The following is a 15966-nucleotide window of genomic DNA, read 5'->3' as shown; positions in this document are numbered from 1 at the left end:
AGCTTTTTTGCAGGCAAGATGACATAAGCAGTCAGACAGGCCTGGGTTTGAATCCATCCCTCTGCAGACTAGCTGTGCGGTATTGAGCTACTTCAAACCTTGAGTGTTTTTTTTTCTTAATCTTTAAAACAGGGCTGAACCCACTGAACTCACAGGGCTGTTAAGAGAATACTGTTTGCATACGTGCCCGGCAAAATAGAAGGTTCCTCCATGAATGTTGGCTGGCCTTCCACAATTTAAAGTAGAAGAAACACCAACAAGATCTTCAAGGTCACATGGTCTCACTGGGGTGGAGGGGTAGGATTTACCCCTGGTGACTACTTACTTAACGGTGAAAAGGGGTCTATGACATACCTACCCATAGGAATGGTGTTGATGTGGCCTTAAAGGAATTCGGTGGCTGGAGAGAGGGCTGAGGAGTTTGGAAGCTTGGAGCAGAGGTGGTAGCTTGAAGGATGGGGTGGGGGAGTATTGGAGAGAGAGAGAAGTGGGAGGTGGGCACGGAGGTTGGGGTCTGTGGGATTAGGATTGCAGGAGTGTGCCTGGATTAAGACAGAGCTTTCGTGTAGGGGGTAGCAGCGCAGCCAAATATGAGGTTGGAATGAAAGAGGCAGAAGCAGAAACACTAAGAATGGCTTCAGGAAGGGGCGTGTCCAGGGCAGGGTTGTAATGCTTTGATGAACTACAGATTGCCATTGGAGACCTTGGGGTCCCCAAGACAGATGGGCAGATGTTCCCAATTCCTGTTCCTTAGCCACATCTAAGGACATGGAGTGTTCATCTAGAGCAGCAGCAGCAGCCATGACATTCTCGGGCTCTCTTTAAAATGCACATTAGTATTTTAAAGGCTCTGAGAAGTCCCACAGAAAAGAGCCCGTTTCATTTTTGTTTAGCCACACACTTTCCAAACACATTTAGCCTCAGAACCTCATGTAGCATTTCAAGGAGCCAACATTCCAAAGAACACCCCTTAGGAAATGCTACTGTAGGGGAAAGTGTGGGTTTGGAGACCCCACAGTCTGTGGTTCAAATCCTGCTCTGTGATGGAACTAGGTGATGGACCTTAAGCAAGTCTCTTTGCCTTGCAGAGCCTGCTTTTCCTCAGGGTCATTGTGACAATTAGGAAAAATAGGAGAGTAGATTGCATGTGGGTAGCTCTCTGTTTTGCTGCATGCCCCTCCTTGCCAGGCCTGGCCCTGCCCTTCCCCTGAGCCAGGCTCTCTACATTGCAGGCTCCACGTGGGCTGCTGAAGCAGCAGTTCAGTAGTGGGCTTGGTGGGCCGTTGGATGGATTTCTCCTGTGGGAGCACAGCAGCTGATGCCCCTCACTTGGTACCCAAGCTGACCCCGGCATGATGGACAACAGAAACGCCCAGATGTCCATGGAGGGTAGTACTACGGCTCTAGAAGCCCAGCCAAGTCCTGGCCTGAGGACCACCAGGAAGAGGGCTGGTGTGGAGCCCACCATATCGGGAGTCAGCCAGGTAGGGATCTGCCCCTCATGTTCTGACTCCTCCATCCCAGCTGGCCCCATTCCCTTCCCCCACCCAGGTTTCCCCCCCAACTGCTTCATCTATCTATCTATCTATCTATCCTATCTATCTAATCTATCTATCTAATCTACCTATCTATCTATCTATCTACCTGTCTGTCTATCTATCTATCTATCTATCTATCTATCTATCTATCTATCTATCTATCTATCTATCTATCTATCTATATGGCTGTCTAGTACAGGGATCCAAACCCTTGACCTTGGTATTATAACACTGTGCTCTAACCAACTGAGCTAACTGGCCAGGCCCCAACCAGTATAATTAAGATCCTCGGTTACAAGTGACACAAAATCCAATTCAAACTGGAATAAGCAGGAATGAGAGTACATCAGCTTGGGTACCTGACAAATCAAATCCATGTGTGGACTTCAGGTATGGCTGTATCCAGGTGCTAAATGAGTCTCTCTTGGCTCTGCCTTCCTCTGTGTTGGATTCATTCTCAGGCAGACTTTCCCTGCAAGATGGCAAGGATTGCCCTGACCACTCTAGGCTTACATGTTCCCATCTTACATCCTCTGGCTTAGCATCCCCAAGAGGAAGGGAGCCTCTTTACAATGGTTGAAGTAAGTCTCTGGTATCATTGTCATTAGCCCAGACTGTGGTCACATGCTTATCCCTGAACCAGTCACCAGGGCAGTAGTGAGTGGCTGGGATCTCTTGGTACAATGGAGACAGATGTGATAGTCGACTCCAAGGGTAGAATGTAGAAGGGAAGTTTCCCACAAAAAGAATGCTGGCTTCTGTAACAGGAAGAGATGCTGGTGAGCAAACCAAGAATTGCCCACTTACTCTACTAGATGCTTTCCATGGCCTCCGGCCCCTCTTGAAGCCTCCAGCTCCCCTTGTGACTTTCATTTCCCTGACGGCTTCTCACAGTTTCCATCCATGCCCCTCCCCAGCCCCCATGCTGCATCCTAAGCTTCTTTCACATCTCTCAGCCTCTTTCCATCAAATATGCTTCTTTTTGAAAGTGCAAAGTAGCATGAACTGAAGAGCACAGAGATGACTCCTCGTCCCATCCAGTTTCCCCAGTGCCAAAACTGTCACCACAAAAAAATCAGCATTCTCTTGGATGAATTATCTCCCTCTCTTGGTAGTCTCTGTTATAAATAGTGGCTTCCCCTGGTGCAGGCAGAGGGCCTGGAGGGGAGGAGCCTTAGGAGGAGGCTGGGGCAAACATTCAGGGCTTCCTTCTCTCACCCATTCATTTTTTCAACAGGCATAGTCATGGGGTCCCAGTCCCTCCACCTAACCAACTGTATGACCTTGGGCATGTCATTGTACCCCTTTGAGCCTTATTTGTTTTCTTGTGTGTCATGTGAGGAGTAACTGGATTAAATCTTGGAAGACACCTGGCACAGGCCCTGCCTCATGGTAGGTGCCTGTGAACATTAGCTCGCACCAGATCCCTTACTATAACAATTATTATCAATTAATTAATTGATTCAGGTCATTTGGACTCAGGTGAGTCTTGGAGCTGGGTCTAGGTCACTGGCTCAAGGTTACCTGATTGGAAAGTGATAGACCAAGATGGTGATCAAAACCCAGTTCCAGGGGCTGACCAGTTAGCTCACTTGGTAGAGTGTGGTGCTGATAACACCAAGGTCAAGTGTTCGGATCCCCCTTAAAAATAAAATAAAATAAAATAAACAACAACCAGTTCCAGAGCCAGAGCTCTGAAGTAGTAAAAATTATAGAAGACCTCTCTTGGACCCTGTGAAGGTCTTGAAGTCCCCCAGGGTGCTCTTCTCAAGCTGTCCTTGGCGAGATCGCCTTGGCTCAGATACTAATCTGAAGTCCAGGTTTTGCCAAAGCCTTTAGTGCTGAGTGACAGCCTCCAGCTGGGCCAGGCCCTGCACCCCATCCTCTCTTTCCCCGCCTCTTGGCTCATCCTCACCTCTCTACATGCCTTCCACAGTGAGGCACAGGATCTCACTGTCCCTGAGGCCAGGAGGATGCCCAGGGAAGAGTGGGGAGAATCACTCCAGACTGGGTACTCAAGGCCAGCCCTTAAGCCAGCGCCATGGGCATCTTCTGTTCTAGGTCATGTTTCCAGATCCTTCAGAAATGGGTAGTGGGAAACAGCCCTCAGCTTCCGGAGGGCTGGAGAAGAGGCCCGGACACAGAGAGGCATCTGAGGAAGGGCTTCCAGAGCTCAAGACTCAGGAGCAGAGACCTCCAGCAAGACCAGGGTGAGCTGGGGACCTTCTCAGAGAACAGATCCAGGAGAGAATCTCCTGTAACCCACCTGGGGGAGAGAGAATTGAGAAGTCCCACACTAAGGCACATCCACCCATCTCCAGCATCCTGTAATTCTCTTTCATAGCACAAATTGCGCTAAGTAATTATTTGTGTTAACCTTTTGTCTGAACTTCCCCACTAGACCACAGACTTCTTTTATATGTCTTGTTCAGCCTCAAATCCCTCATGCCTGGTCCTGTGCCTGACATGTAGTAGATGCTCAATAAACACTTATTCACCGAATTAATAGAAAAATGAACCCAAAAAAGGCTGAGAAACACACAAAGATTTACATGATTTTGTTATTATTTTCTAAATATTGCATATATGTTTAAACTTTTCTACAGCGAGAATGTATTCCTTTGAAAAGAGAAAATATGGAGAGAGATAGAGAGAGGCAAAGTGAAAGACTTGGGAAACAGGAAAAGTAAAGGCTATCAGGCATCTCATTTAGATTTGATTATAACCCCAAACTCCTAAATAAGCTTTTTACATCAAAAGTTAGGGTAATCAACTAAAGCCAGGTTTGAGCCCCCGAGACAAGTACCGCATACCTTGCTGGTGGAAATGTAAACCGTTTCAAGGTATCTGTTTCATTAACTTGGCAATTTGTTTAAATCACCTTAAAGTTGTCTTTACCTTCATCCATCTAGAAATATGCTGTAAGGAAACAATTGGTAGTTTAGGCAAAGTTTTATGCACCAAGATTTTTTTTTTTTTTTTTTTTTTTTTTTTTTTTTAAAGATGACCGGTAAGGGGATCTTAACCCTTGACTTGGTGTTGTCAGCACCACGCTCAGCCAGTGAGCGAACCGGCCATCCGTATATGGGATCCAAACCCGGGGCCCTGGTGTTATCAGCACCGCACTCTCCCAAGTGAGCCACGGGCCGGCCCTATGCACCAAGATTTTTACTGTCACATTATTTTAAATCTAAAACATTGGAAATCCCTCAAGTGGCCACACAATAGAGCAATGGTTAATGATGGTTATCTGTAATATATGGAATTTTATACTTTCATTTAAAAGCATGTTTGTAGGACCAGCCCTTGGCTCACTTGGGAGAGTGTGGTGCTGATAACACCAAGGCCATGGGTTCGGATCCCTATACAGGGATGGCCAGTTAGCTCACTTGGGAGACCGTGGTGCTGACAACACCAAGTCAAGGTTTAAAGATCCCCTTACCGGTCATCTTTTTATTTTATTTTATTATTATTATTTTTTAAAGTATGTTTGTGAAGGATTTGTAGCATGGGAAACATTAAGGCTAGAATGTTAATTGAAAAAAGTCACTTACAAAATTGTATGAAAATTATGCAATTATTTGAAAATGGCAGTTAAATAAATACATTTTCATTAAAAATATGCATGTATACACATAGGAAGAAACCTGGAGGAAATATTCCAGAATATTAAAGTGAGATCAGAAAGACACAGGTGCAAATCCAGAGCTGTCATCTCTAGGTTTATGACCTGTTCTCGCTCTGATTTTTCTGCTTATTTATTTATTTTTCTGAAAAACAATAATACTAAAAAATTAAATCCTCATTCCTCTGAACATTGTCATCAAATCAAAGTGTCTATGATTTGGGGAAATTCGTGTCAGTCCTTCATTCATGCTCCCAGGCATTAAGTATGCACCTACGGTGTGTCCTGTGCAGGGGCTCTGGGAACTACAAAGAAACATGAGACTAGAAATCAATGCTCCAGTCTGGAAGCTGAGTGTCCCTTTGCCTGTTTTCTCCAGGAAGAAGCAGCTATCTTGGGCCCCTCAAGAAGGGCCTGGGGAGCTACAAGCAGGCCAGGATCAGGCCAAGCCACAGAGTGAGCTGGGGTTGCTGCCTTCCAGGGTTCTAGCAGCAGCTGAAGGGCTGCAGCAGCCAGGCTTGGGGAGAGAGACCGAGGACCAGCAGGGGAGGCAGCGGAACTCAGGGACTGCGGAGAGTCAGCCCTTGGAGAGCTGTCAGGTAACCCCCAGGAGACCTGAGCAGAGGGTATGGATATGATTGGCCCACAGGGCAGGCAAAGGAGCCCCCTCTCCCCACACTTCCCATTCCAGTGCACTTTTATTTGCTCCCTTCCATGCCCTGGAGATACCGAGCACCAAGTCTGTGTGGGTCCCAGAGCCTGCACCACAATTAAGTCTTGTTTCCAGAGTGGCCCCACAGTATGTCAATAGTTGCTGGGGACGGGAGGAGATGAGGGTGCTGTATAAGATAGTATTGGGACATTTTGGATTTAACAAAGCAGAAACACCGTTTCTGTATGCTAGGATATCCTAGAAGCTGTTTGTTAGCTGCTGAGCCTTGTGGCACCTTGCAAGACATGGTTAGAGTATGTTACCTTTTCCAAACTTATTTAACTACAAAAACTTCATTTATTTTTAAGATTTAGGGCTTTTTAAAACAGCTTCAGTGAGGCATAATTGATATACACTTGCACATACTTCACGTGTATAATTTAACATTTTGACATAGGTACACTATACATGAAACCATTACCACAATCAAGAAAACAAACATGCCCATCACCCCCCAACAGTTTCCTTGTGCCCTTTGTCTTCCCTCCTCCTGCTCATCTCTCATCCCCAGGCAACCACTGACTGTCACTCGAGATTTGTTTGTATTCCCTGGAATTTTACATACAACGAATTGTACCGTATATATTCTTCTTGTCTGGCTTCTTTCACTCAGCATGATTATTTTGAGATTCATCTATGTTATTGTGTGTATCAATACTTTATTCTTTTTGTTGCTGAGCAGTATTCCATTGTATAGATATACCACAATTTCTTTATCTATCCACCTATTAATGGGCATTTGGGTTGTCCCCAGTTTTTGACTATTACAGATAAGACTTCTACGAACATTCAGTCCATATGGACATATGCTTTCATTTCTCTTGGAAAAATACCTAGGAGTGGAATGAATCATATGTTATGTATTTAACTTGCCAAGAAACTGCCAAATTTTTCTCCAAAGTGGTTGTACTACATTACATCCCCACCAGCAATGTCTGAGAAATCCAGTTGCTCCAGATCCTCTCAAAACTTGGTATGGTCTGGGCCGGCCAGTGGCTCACTCGGGAGAGTGTGGTGCTGATAACACCAAGGCCACGGGTTCGGATCCCATATAGGGATGGCCGGTTGCTCACTGGGTGAGCATGGTGCTGACAACACCAAGTCAAGGGTTAAGATCCCCTTACCGGTCATCTTTTAAAAAAAAAAAAAAAAAAAAAAAAAAAAAAACTTGGTATGGTCAGTCTTTTTAATTTCAAGCATTCCAGTAGGTGTGATCTTAATTTGCAATTCTCTAATCAGTAATGATGTCAAACACCTTCTCATGTGTCTATAGGCCGTTTGTATATCTTCTTTGCAGAAATGTCTATTCAAATACTTTGCCCATTATTTTAATTGCGTTAGTCATTTATCATTGAGTTGTAAGAGTTCTTTTTATATCCTGAATACTAGACTCTTATCAGATATATAATTAACAAATTTTTGTCTTCCATTCTGTGGATTGTCTTTTCACTTTCTTCCCTTAAGAAAAATTGGGTTGTGTGCTTTCTTATTATTGAGTTTTGAGAGTTCTTATCTATTCTGAATACAAGTCCTTTATCATATATATGATTTGTGTTTTCTCCCAATCTGTGACCTGTCTTTTCCGTTCTTTTACTAGTAATGTTCAAAGAATTGAAGTTCTTAATTTTGATGGAGTCCAATTTATCAATTTTTTCTTTTGTGGATCAAACTTTTCATGTTATATCTTAGAAATTTTTGCTTAACCCCAGGTCACACAGGATGTTCTCCTATGTTTCCTTCAATAAGTTTTATAGTTTTAGGTTTAGCATTTAGGTTTATAACCCACCTTGAGTTCATTTTTATATACGGTATGAGTTTTGGATCGAGATCATTTTTCTTTGCAAGTGGTTATCCAATCATTTCAGCACCATTTGTTGAAGACTGCTTTTCATTCAATTTGCGCCTTTGTCGAAAATCAATTGACCACATGTATGGCTCTATTTCTAGATTCTCTTTTGTTTCTTTGATCTATTTATCTATCCTTATTCCAATACCACACTGTCTTGATTACAGTAGCTTTATAATAAGTCCTGAAATCAGTTAGTGTAAAAACCCCCTTTATTAAGGAGCACCGGGAAGGATTTTTGTTCTTTGAAACATCCCCTGGGAAATCCCATTTGAAGGGAATCTTCTTGCTTTTATAGGCTCCCTCTCCACCACCACAGGGAAGCATAGATGAGACTTTGGGTAGGCCATGTCTTCGCTGGGCCTCAATTTCCTCATCCCTCAAAACAGGGGAATTCCTGAGTTTCCTTCTGGGGTGCTGGGAAAGCCCAGTGAGATAATTCCTGCAGTGCCTCAACCATCGTAAGTGTGATAACTGGTCTCCAGGTGAGTGCGGAAGTTCACCTGGGAACCAAGATGGGGCTCCCCACCCTTGGTGTCCTTGTCCTCAGCAGGGCCTGCAGTATCAGTTCATCCCAGGTCACCAGGCAGCAAATGGGCCAGACATGGTGCAGCCAACAGAGCTTTGTTGTACTTTGGACAGCTATGGACAGCCACTGGGCAATGAGCCCCCCAAGGAGGTGGGCCTGCTATACCTCAGGCCACAAGGGGCTCTGCCAAAGCCTGGCCCAGGGGGACATGAGGACAGCTCTCAGGAAGTAATGTTCCTGATGCCTGTGGTGACTCCAGAAGGAAAGTCAGCCAATCCCTTCCTGCCATCCACACCAGGACCTAGAACACCCAAAGAAGAGTAAGTCATCCTCCAACGCTGTTCCTTGCCCGCTGCCTGTCCCCAGCAAGGGTGCTTTCCTGCTAAGCTACCGCTGAGGTGAATTCTAGTCCTGACTGCTCCTGACCTGGTGCAGGACCTTGGGCAAGTCATGCCCCTCTAGGCCTCAATTTTCCCATCTGTATGGTAGCTCTAATACCAGAAATCTTTGGTTCATGGACTTGTACAGATGAGGATATAAGGCAATGAGGAGCCCCTCTGAGATGAGAAGGCCAAGGAGATGAGGCTGGGGTGGTGGAATTGAATGTTCTGGGGGCTGAGAGGTGGGTGCAAGGGACAAGCCTTGCATTGAGCCCCTCCTCCACCTGGGGGCTTCTCCCCCATTTAGGAGCCAGCAGCACCAGGGCCTTCTCCTCCACCACTAAGTAGGGCTATAGTGGTGAGAGGGGTAGGGTGTGGGGGGGTGAGGGGGAAGTCAGGAGGAGAAAGGGGGCAGGAGTGGGAATGGATGTATTTGGAGTCAAATGGGAAGGTGTGAGGGTGTGCCTATGTGCGAGGGTGTGAACACGTATGTGCATGTGTGTGTGTGTGTATGATTGCACTTGTGCATTGTGTATGTGTGTGTGTGTTTGCGGTGGATGGCAGGGATGCTATTACACTCTGAAGCCCTTGGGTTCATCCCAGGCTGTGGCTTGTTCCCTATCAGCATGGGTTTCTTCCAGCCATTTGCCCTCAGCCACAGCCACAAAATCCAAAGCTTCCCTGAACATCTGGAGGCTTCCCCAAGGCCCCCTCAGCCATCCCCACCTCTGCCAGCTCTGCCACTTCTCCTGTTTCGTGGTGGACTCTGCATGGACAGAACTTGTACATATTTTCCCCCAGCTGGCCAGTACAGGGATCTGAACCCTTGACCTTGGTAGAGCTTTTACATTTGATTTAGCAAAATGGAGATTATTGAGACCTCAATAAAAAATCTCATATTGGGATGACGACTGAAGCAAATATGCAGTCATCACCATCACACCACTGCCAACACCAGTCTCTTTCTGCTGTATTCACTGACATAACCCCCAATGCTGGCTAAACCCGACCAGCTACATACCCTGCACCTGCCTCTGAGCTGCCCGGCATGGCTATAGAAGACCCTGTCCTATTGATGGCTCTGCTTTCCAGGAACGACCACTCATGGCAGATGCTCCTGGCAATCCTCAGCTGTCCCCTGGCCATGCCACACTCCCCCTCCACTCCAGGCCGTCCTTTCACAACAGCATCCCCCCATGCTGATGTCTTGCCTCATGTGTCACCAAAAGACAAGAAGCATCAGATGAGGAGAGCCACCCCCAAACCCACCACTCTTCCTTCCTTTGCTTTGTTACAACCGGAGCTGTGAAGATGGGTCCCTGTCCCCATCAACTGCTGGTCCTCCCACTTATTCATTCGATCCCATCCTCTCCTCCCTCCCCCACATAACCAATCTCCCCATTTGTACAGCACCGTTTCCGTCAGCACGCAGACATAGGTTAGTCGCTACAATATTAAAAGCCACACTCCAGCACCTCTCTTGGCCCACACTCCCCTCTAATTCCGTCCTCCGTTCTCCGCTCAATGGCTCAAGAGCTGTCCACCCTCACCCACTCCACTTTCATGTCCTTCCTCAACCCATCCTATTAGTAGACTTTGTATCAAGGTCTCAACAATCTTCATCTTGCTAAATCAAATGGAATAGCTCTGGGCTCACCAAGCCCACCTCCAAACAGTGTACGACCCAGAGGCTGCCTCCAACCTTCTCATCTTGTCTTCCCCAGGCTCCAGGACAGCTCCACCCCTGGCTCCCTCTCCCTGGTTCCTTCTCATGTTCTCCACCCTCAGGGCTGCACCCTCTGATCTCTCATCTCCACTCTCTCCCTGGTGACCTCATTCAGACCCTCCGATGAGTCCCAAATCCATATCTCCAAGCCAGATCTTGCCTTTAAATTCCAGGCTCATATATCCAGTTGCCTAATTGGATTCCACTGGAGTGGCCAATTTACTTCTCAAACTGAACATGACCAGAGCAGAACATTTGATTTCCCACCTCAAACCTGCTCCTTCCTAATCGTCCTCATCCCAGCAAGTGACACTACCTTTCACTCAGGGGCTCATGCCAACCAGCTCAAAATCCTTCCTCTTTTTCTGATTCCTCTCTTCCCCTCCACAATCCCTTTGCACCCAGTGCATCAGAAAGCTCTTCCTAGCACTACCTACAAAATAAATCCTGAATCCATCCCTTCTCTCTACCCCCTCTCTCATCACTCTGGTCCATGCCTCATCCTCTTAGAATAAGATCCAAAATCTTCACCAAGACTCATAAGACCCTATGTCTAGCCACTCTGGTCTGATTTCCATCTCTTGAATATCCTCGGCTCATTCCCACCTCAGGGCCTTTGCACATGCTATACCCTATGCCTGAAATTCTCCCTGACATTATCGTGGCTGACTCTGTGTAGTCATCCAGCTTTCAACTTAAAATGTCATTTTTCTCAGCAAGGCCTGCCCTGGCCACCCAACCTCAAGTAGCCTGTCAGCCACAGCCACTCTACTTATTTATCACATTACCCTCTTTTATCGTCTTTGTGGTACCTTCTCTATCTTACATTATCTTATTAATTTGTCAACCTATTTATTATCCAGAACATAAGCTCCATGAGGGAAGCCACTCAGTTTAATTCACTACTTTATGGTCTGTGCCTAAAACAATGCCCAGCACCTGGTAGATGCTCAATATGACTTCGTTGAATAAATGAATGGATGGGAATAATACCAGGTACCTCTCTGGACTGATGGGAAGTCAGAGGAGAAACAAGAAATATTCCTGGTGTGTGCATTTCCTCCTCCTTCCCCTCCCTACCATGCATGCACAGCTCGGGCTGGACACTGTGGTGGTGGGAGAGGAGAGGGCACAATTTGGTTCCACAAGTGTGTATGGCGTGTCTATGGCATGCTGGGCCCTGTGCTTGGAGGGAAAGGACAAGGAAAGCAGGAGCCTGCAGCTGCTCCTGAGGATTGTGTCTGAGCTGGCGGGACTAGCAGAGAGGAGAGGTCTTGGACAAGAAATGCTGCAGGCATTCAGGGACAGAGCTTGGTGTCATCAGGCAGCCTTTCTGGAGAGGGAGGTCTGACATTAGGCCACACAGGGGGAATGGAATATGGACAGAGCCAGGGAGTAGAAAGTACACCCAGGCAGCAGGCCCAGCATAAAGGCACAGAGATAGGAATGAACATGGAGCCAGGGGTGACAATGGAAAGTTGGGTCTCGTGGGACAAGAATACTGGATATAATGGACAGGGCAGCTAGAAAGCTAGGCTGGGTCATGATAGGGAGCCTCCAGTATGTGAAGAAGGTTCACTGTGCAATGGTTCCCAATTTGTCTGAGTCCGGTGAGGCAGAACACCCACACACAAGTTAATTGAAGAGGGCTTATTACTTATAGATAGGTAGCAGGAACAACAGACACCTAGGATTCATTGCAAGCCAGTCCCCCAAGGGACTCCAGAAAGCAGCCCAGCCTGGGTTTTATACCCTGGGGAAACATGATTTGCTGGGCTACACTGTTGAAGGATATCTTATTTCTAAGGGGGGATTGGAACAGAGCCCAGGCAGTTCTGGCCAGTCCCTCCCTATCTCAGGATATTGCATTCCCAGCATGTTCTGCAATTGTTTTTGAGACCTACAAGTGAGAAAGTGGGGAGAACTGGCTGGTCCAAGGCCACCTGGAGAGCTGTCCTGCACAGCACTGGAATGAGGTGTTTGGATCTGGCACTTCCATGTCCCTCTTAACACTTTGCACAGGCTGGGCCTGAGAATAAATACTAGACTGTGAGCATCCTGAGGGTGGGGAGTTATGCACCCCAGCATCTATGTGCCTGTGAGTATGTGTTGCACAGGTGGGTGGAGGGATGGGTCTGAAGGTCATAGGGAGCCACTGCAGGCTCAGGGGTGGCAGGGCAATGACAGCAGAGCTGCACAGAGGTCAGTCCAGCAGCATGTGCAGGACACTCGGTGCCAGGTGGAAGGGGCCCAGGGAAGGCAGAGAGAGTATTCCGGATGTGTGAGGGACTGAGAAGCTGGAGGGAAAGATGCCAGGGGCTTCGCATCGTTGTTCAGCCACAGGCTGAGCACCTGCTGGGAGCAAAGGTTGGTGCTGGATCCTGGAATGATGGTGAAGGGTCTGAGACAGACCCCTCCCTGCTCTGGGGCTCAGAGTCTGTATCTGAGACAGGGCAGAGGCCCAGGACTTTGGGAGCACTGCCTGAGGGCCATGGGAAAGGCGATGACAGTGAGACCAGACTCGTGGCCATCATGTGGGTCCCCCGCCATCACAGTGGAGTGGGAGCCCCAGAGCTGTTTTTGATGTTTGTTTGTTTGTCTGAAGCCTGACAGAAATTGAACACGTGGCCTTAATTCAGGAAAATGATCAGAGAAGTCTTTGGAAGGGGGAAATTTGGGGCTCCCTTCTGGGCCACTGTATCAGTCTGTTTTGTGTTGCTATAATAGAAATACCCGAGACTGGGTAATTTATAAGGAAAAGAGGTTTATTTGGCTTATGATTCTGGGACAGGTGCATCTGGCATGGGCCTCAGGCTGCTTCTACTCATGGCAGAGAGCGGCGGGTACAAGCAGATCACATGGCAATAGGAAGCAAGAGAGAGAGAGAGAGAGAGGAGGTGCCAGGGTCTGTTAAACAACCAGCTCTTGTAGGAGCTAATCGAGCGAGAACTCACTCAGGACCCCCACCCTTCCCCAGGGAGAGCATTAATCCATTCATGAGGGATCCACCCCCATGACTCAATCAGTTTCCAACACTGCCACATTGGGGACCAAATTTCCACATGAGTTTTGGAGGGGACAACACATCCAAACTCCATCAGCCGCAGAATACCCAACTATACTTCTTTTGAACACTACCGTTGGCTGAGCACTCACCCTTCACTAAGTGCTTTGTTCCTACTACCTGGCTCTTCAGATGTTTTTGAAAAAAGTGAAATAATTAGTGTTTAGTTACACAAATTTATTGAGGACGACACACCAAACACAGCTGTGACACTGGGGACTTAATGGTGAATGGAGCTTATGATCTGGTTAGGGGAGAGAGACCATTAACACGTAAACACATTAGTACAGGTTCACTGTAAATAACAATGCTTTGGAGCAAACCAAGTGGAGAAGGGGGAAAGATTTGGAGGTGGTTGAAGGACACTGATGGATTACTCAGCAGTCGAGGGGGTGACGTTTGAGTTAAGATCTGAATGGCAAAAAAGAGTGAGCCTGCACAGATACGGGATGGGAGCGTTCTGGGCAGAGGCAGCAGGTGCATAAAGGCTCTGGTGGAAACGAGGTCGTCAAGACCAAGCCCAGCAGGAAGGACAGAGTAGGAGAAGGCAGTGAGGGCAGGAGGGGTTGGGAGGTGAGGTCAGAGGCATGGTGGGGGCAGGTCTTGCAGAGTCTTGCAGGCCAGGGTGAGGGTTCTGGAATAAAGGTCTAAGCTAAGCCATTGAAGAGTTCTAGGCAAGAGTGTGGGATGAGCTGATGTGGGCTGGAAACACTGATGCAGCAGCTGGGTGGATGATGAATGTGGTGCGGGCCAAGGGCGGAGGCTGGCAGCACCCTGAACGAGAGAGGGTGGTATGACTTGGTCCAGGGTGGTCGCAGCCAAGGTGGTAGGAAGTGAGTAGGGATTTGGGAGGTGCTGCCAACAGGATTTGCTAATGAGCTGCATGGTGGAGAGGTGGGTTGGAAAAAGAGGAATCACAAAGGACTCTAGGCTCACACCAGTGAGGGTGGCTACTACCAACAAGAAAAAGAAAAAAAGAAAAAGAAAATAGCAAGTGTGGGAGAAGATGTGGAGAAATTGGAGCCCTCGGGTGCTGTTGGTAGGAATGGAAAGTGATACAGCCACTGGGAAAACAGTTCCGCAGTTCCTCAAACAACTAAAAATAGAATTACCAAGTAATCCAGCAATTCCATTTCAGGTTGTATACCCCAAAGAATTGAAAGCAGGGTCTTGAAGAGATATTTGTACACACATGTTCATAGCAGCATTATTCACAATGGCTGATATACAGAAGCAACCCACGTGTCCATCGAGGGATAAATGGATGACCAGGATGTGGTACATCCATACAATGGAATATTATCCAGCCTTAAAAAGGAAGGGAATTCTGACACGTGCTACAACGTGGACAGACTTTGAGGACAGTACGTTAAGTGAAATAAGCCAGTCATACATAAAAAGACAAATACTAGGGAGTCAAATTCACAGAAAGATAAAGTAGAATGGTGGTTACCAGGGGCTGGGAGAAGGAAAGAATAAGGAGTTATTATTAAACGGGGATAGCTGGCCAGTTAGCTCACTCCACAGAGCATGGTGCTGGGAACACCAAGGTCAAAGGTTTCATACTGGCCAGCTGCCCCCCCCCCCCCCAAAAAAGAAAGAAATGGTTATTTAATGGGTGTGTAATCTCAATTTTGCAAGATGAAAAGAGTTATGGAGAGGGCTAATGGTGATGGTTGCACCTTATGAATGTATTTAATACCACTGAACTGTACACTTAAATAGTTAAGATGGTAAATTTCATGTTATGTGTATTTTATCACAATAAAAAAAAGTTGGGGGAGGGGGGAGGAAATGAAAGGACCCCGCGAGTGGGTGGTAGGGAGAAGCCTTGTGGGGTAGTCTGACCAGCTGGAGGCCTCCTGAATCTCATCCCTGTCCCCAGGTGAAGGACATTGGAGAGAGGAGGGAGCTGGGCTGTGCGCAGAAGCAGCCTCAGGAGCTCGTGATGGCTGCAGGGGCCCAGAACCTCAGGAACCCCCAGCAGGGCTTCATGAAGTGCTTGCTGGAGGTGGAGGAGGAGGAAGCCACCCATCGGAGGGCCTCAAAGGCCCGGGCCCTGCCAGCCCGGAAGTCCCCAAGGACCCTGACCCCTGTGCTCACCTCAGCCCTTGCTGGCAACCCAGCCCCAAGCCTGCCTCTGACCCTGCCTCAAGCCCCCATCTCGGCCCCTGCCACAGCCCCATCATGGGCCCGGCCAACAGCCCCTGGGCCAGTCCCTGCCCCTGTGGGAGCCTCGGTCTTGGCCTCAGTGTCAGGCCCAGTCCTGCCAGCCCCTGTCCCGGGCCTGGGCTGGAGAAGGACTGAAATCTTGCACCAGAACAATGAGAGGAGCTTGGGTTACACCAAGGCCTGGTAGGAGCCACTGCCCACTCCCCCATCCCCCTAAAAAGCCCCCCAAGATCACAGCCTTGTCCCAGATGCAGGTCCCTGGCATCTCTCTCTTGCAGACTCTGGTCCCTGTCACTGCACCTGCTGGTTCCCTCCCGTGTGTCCCCCTCTCTCCATCTCTCCTCATTTCTGTCTCCCCCACATCTCTCCCTGTC

The 15966-nt window shown here is 47.8% G+C and overlaps 1 protein-coding gene across 1 annotated transcript in view; it reads left to right on the top strand.

The window, feature by feature from the left end:
- Positions 1–1355: 1355 nt before the first annotated feature.
- Positions 1356–15966, top strand: part of SPATA21 (spermatogenesis associated 21) — a 35239-nt gene continuing 20628 nt past the window's right edge. Inside the window, exons 1-7 of the mRNA XM_063105710.1 lie at positions 1356–1484; positions 3600–3748; positions 5543–5762; positions 8272–8400; positions 9272–9364; positions 14994–15026; positions 15312–15775. Coding sequence (XP_062961780.1) covers positions 1356–1484; positions 3600–3748; positions 5543–5762; positions 8272–8400; positions 9272–9364; positions 14994–15026; positions 15312–15775 — 1217 coding nt within the window. The remainder of the gene's footprint in view (positions 1485–3599; positions 3749–5542; positions 5763–8271; positions 8401–9271; positions 9365–14993; positions 15027–15311; positions 15776–15966) is intronic.

This window comes from Cynocephalus volans, chromosome 8, assembly GCF_027409185.1.
Source record: "Cynocephalus volans isolate mCynVol1 chromosome 8, mCynVol1.pri, whole genome shotgun sequence".
NCBI lineage: Eukaryota > Metazoa > Chordata > Mammalia > Dermoptera > Cynocephalidae > Cynocephalus > Cynocephalus volans.
Note: the sequence above shows the minus strand (reverse complement) of the source record. Positions and strands in the feature narration are given on the sequence as shown.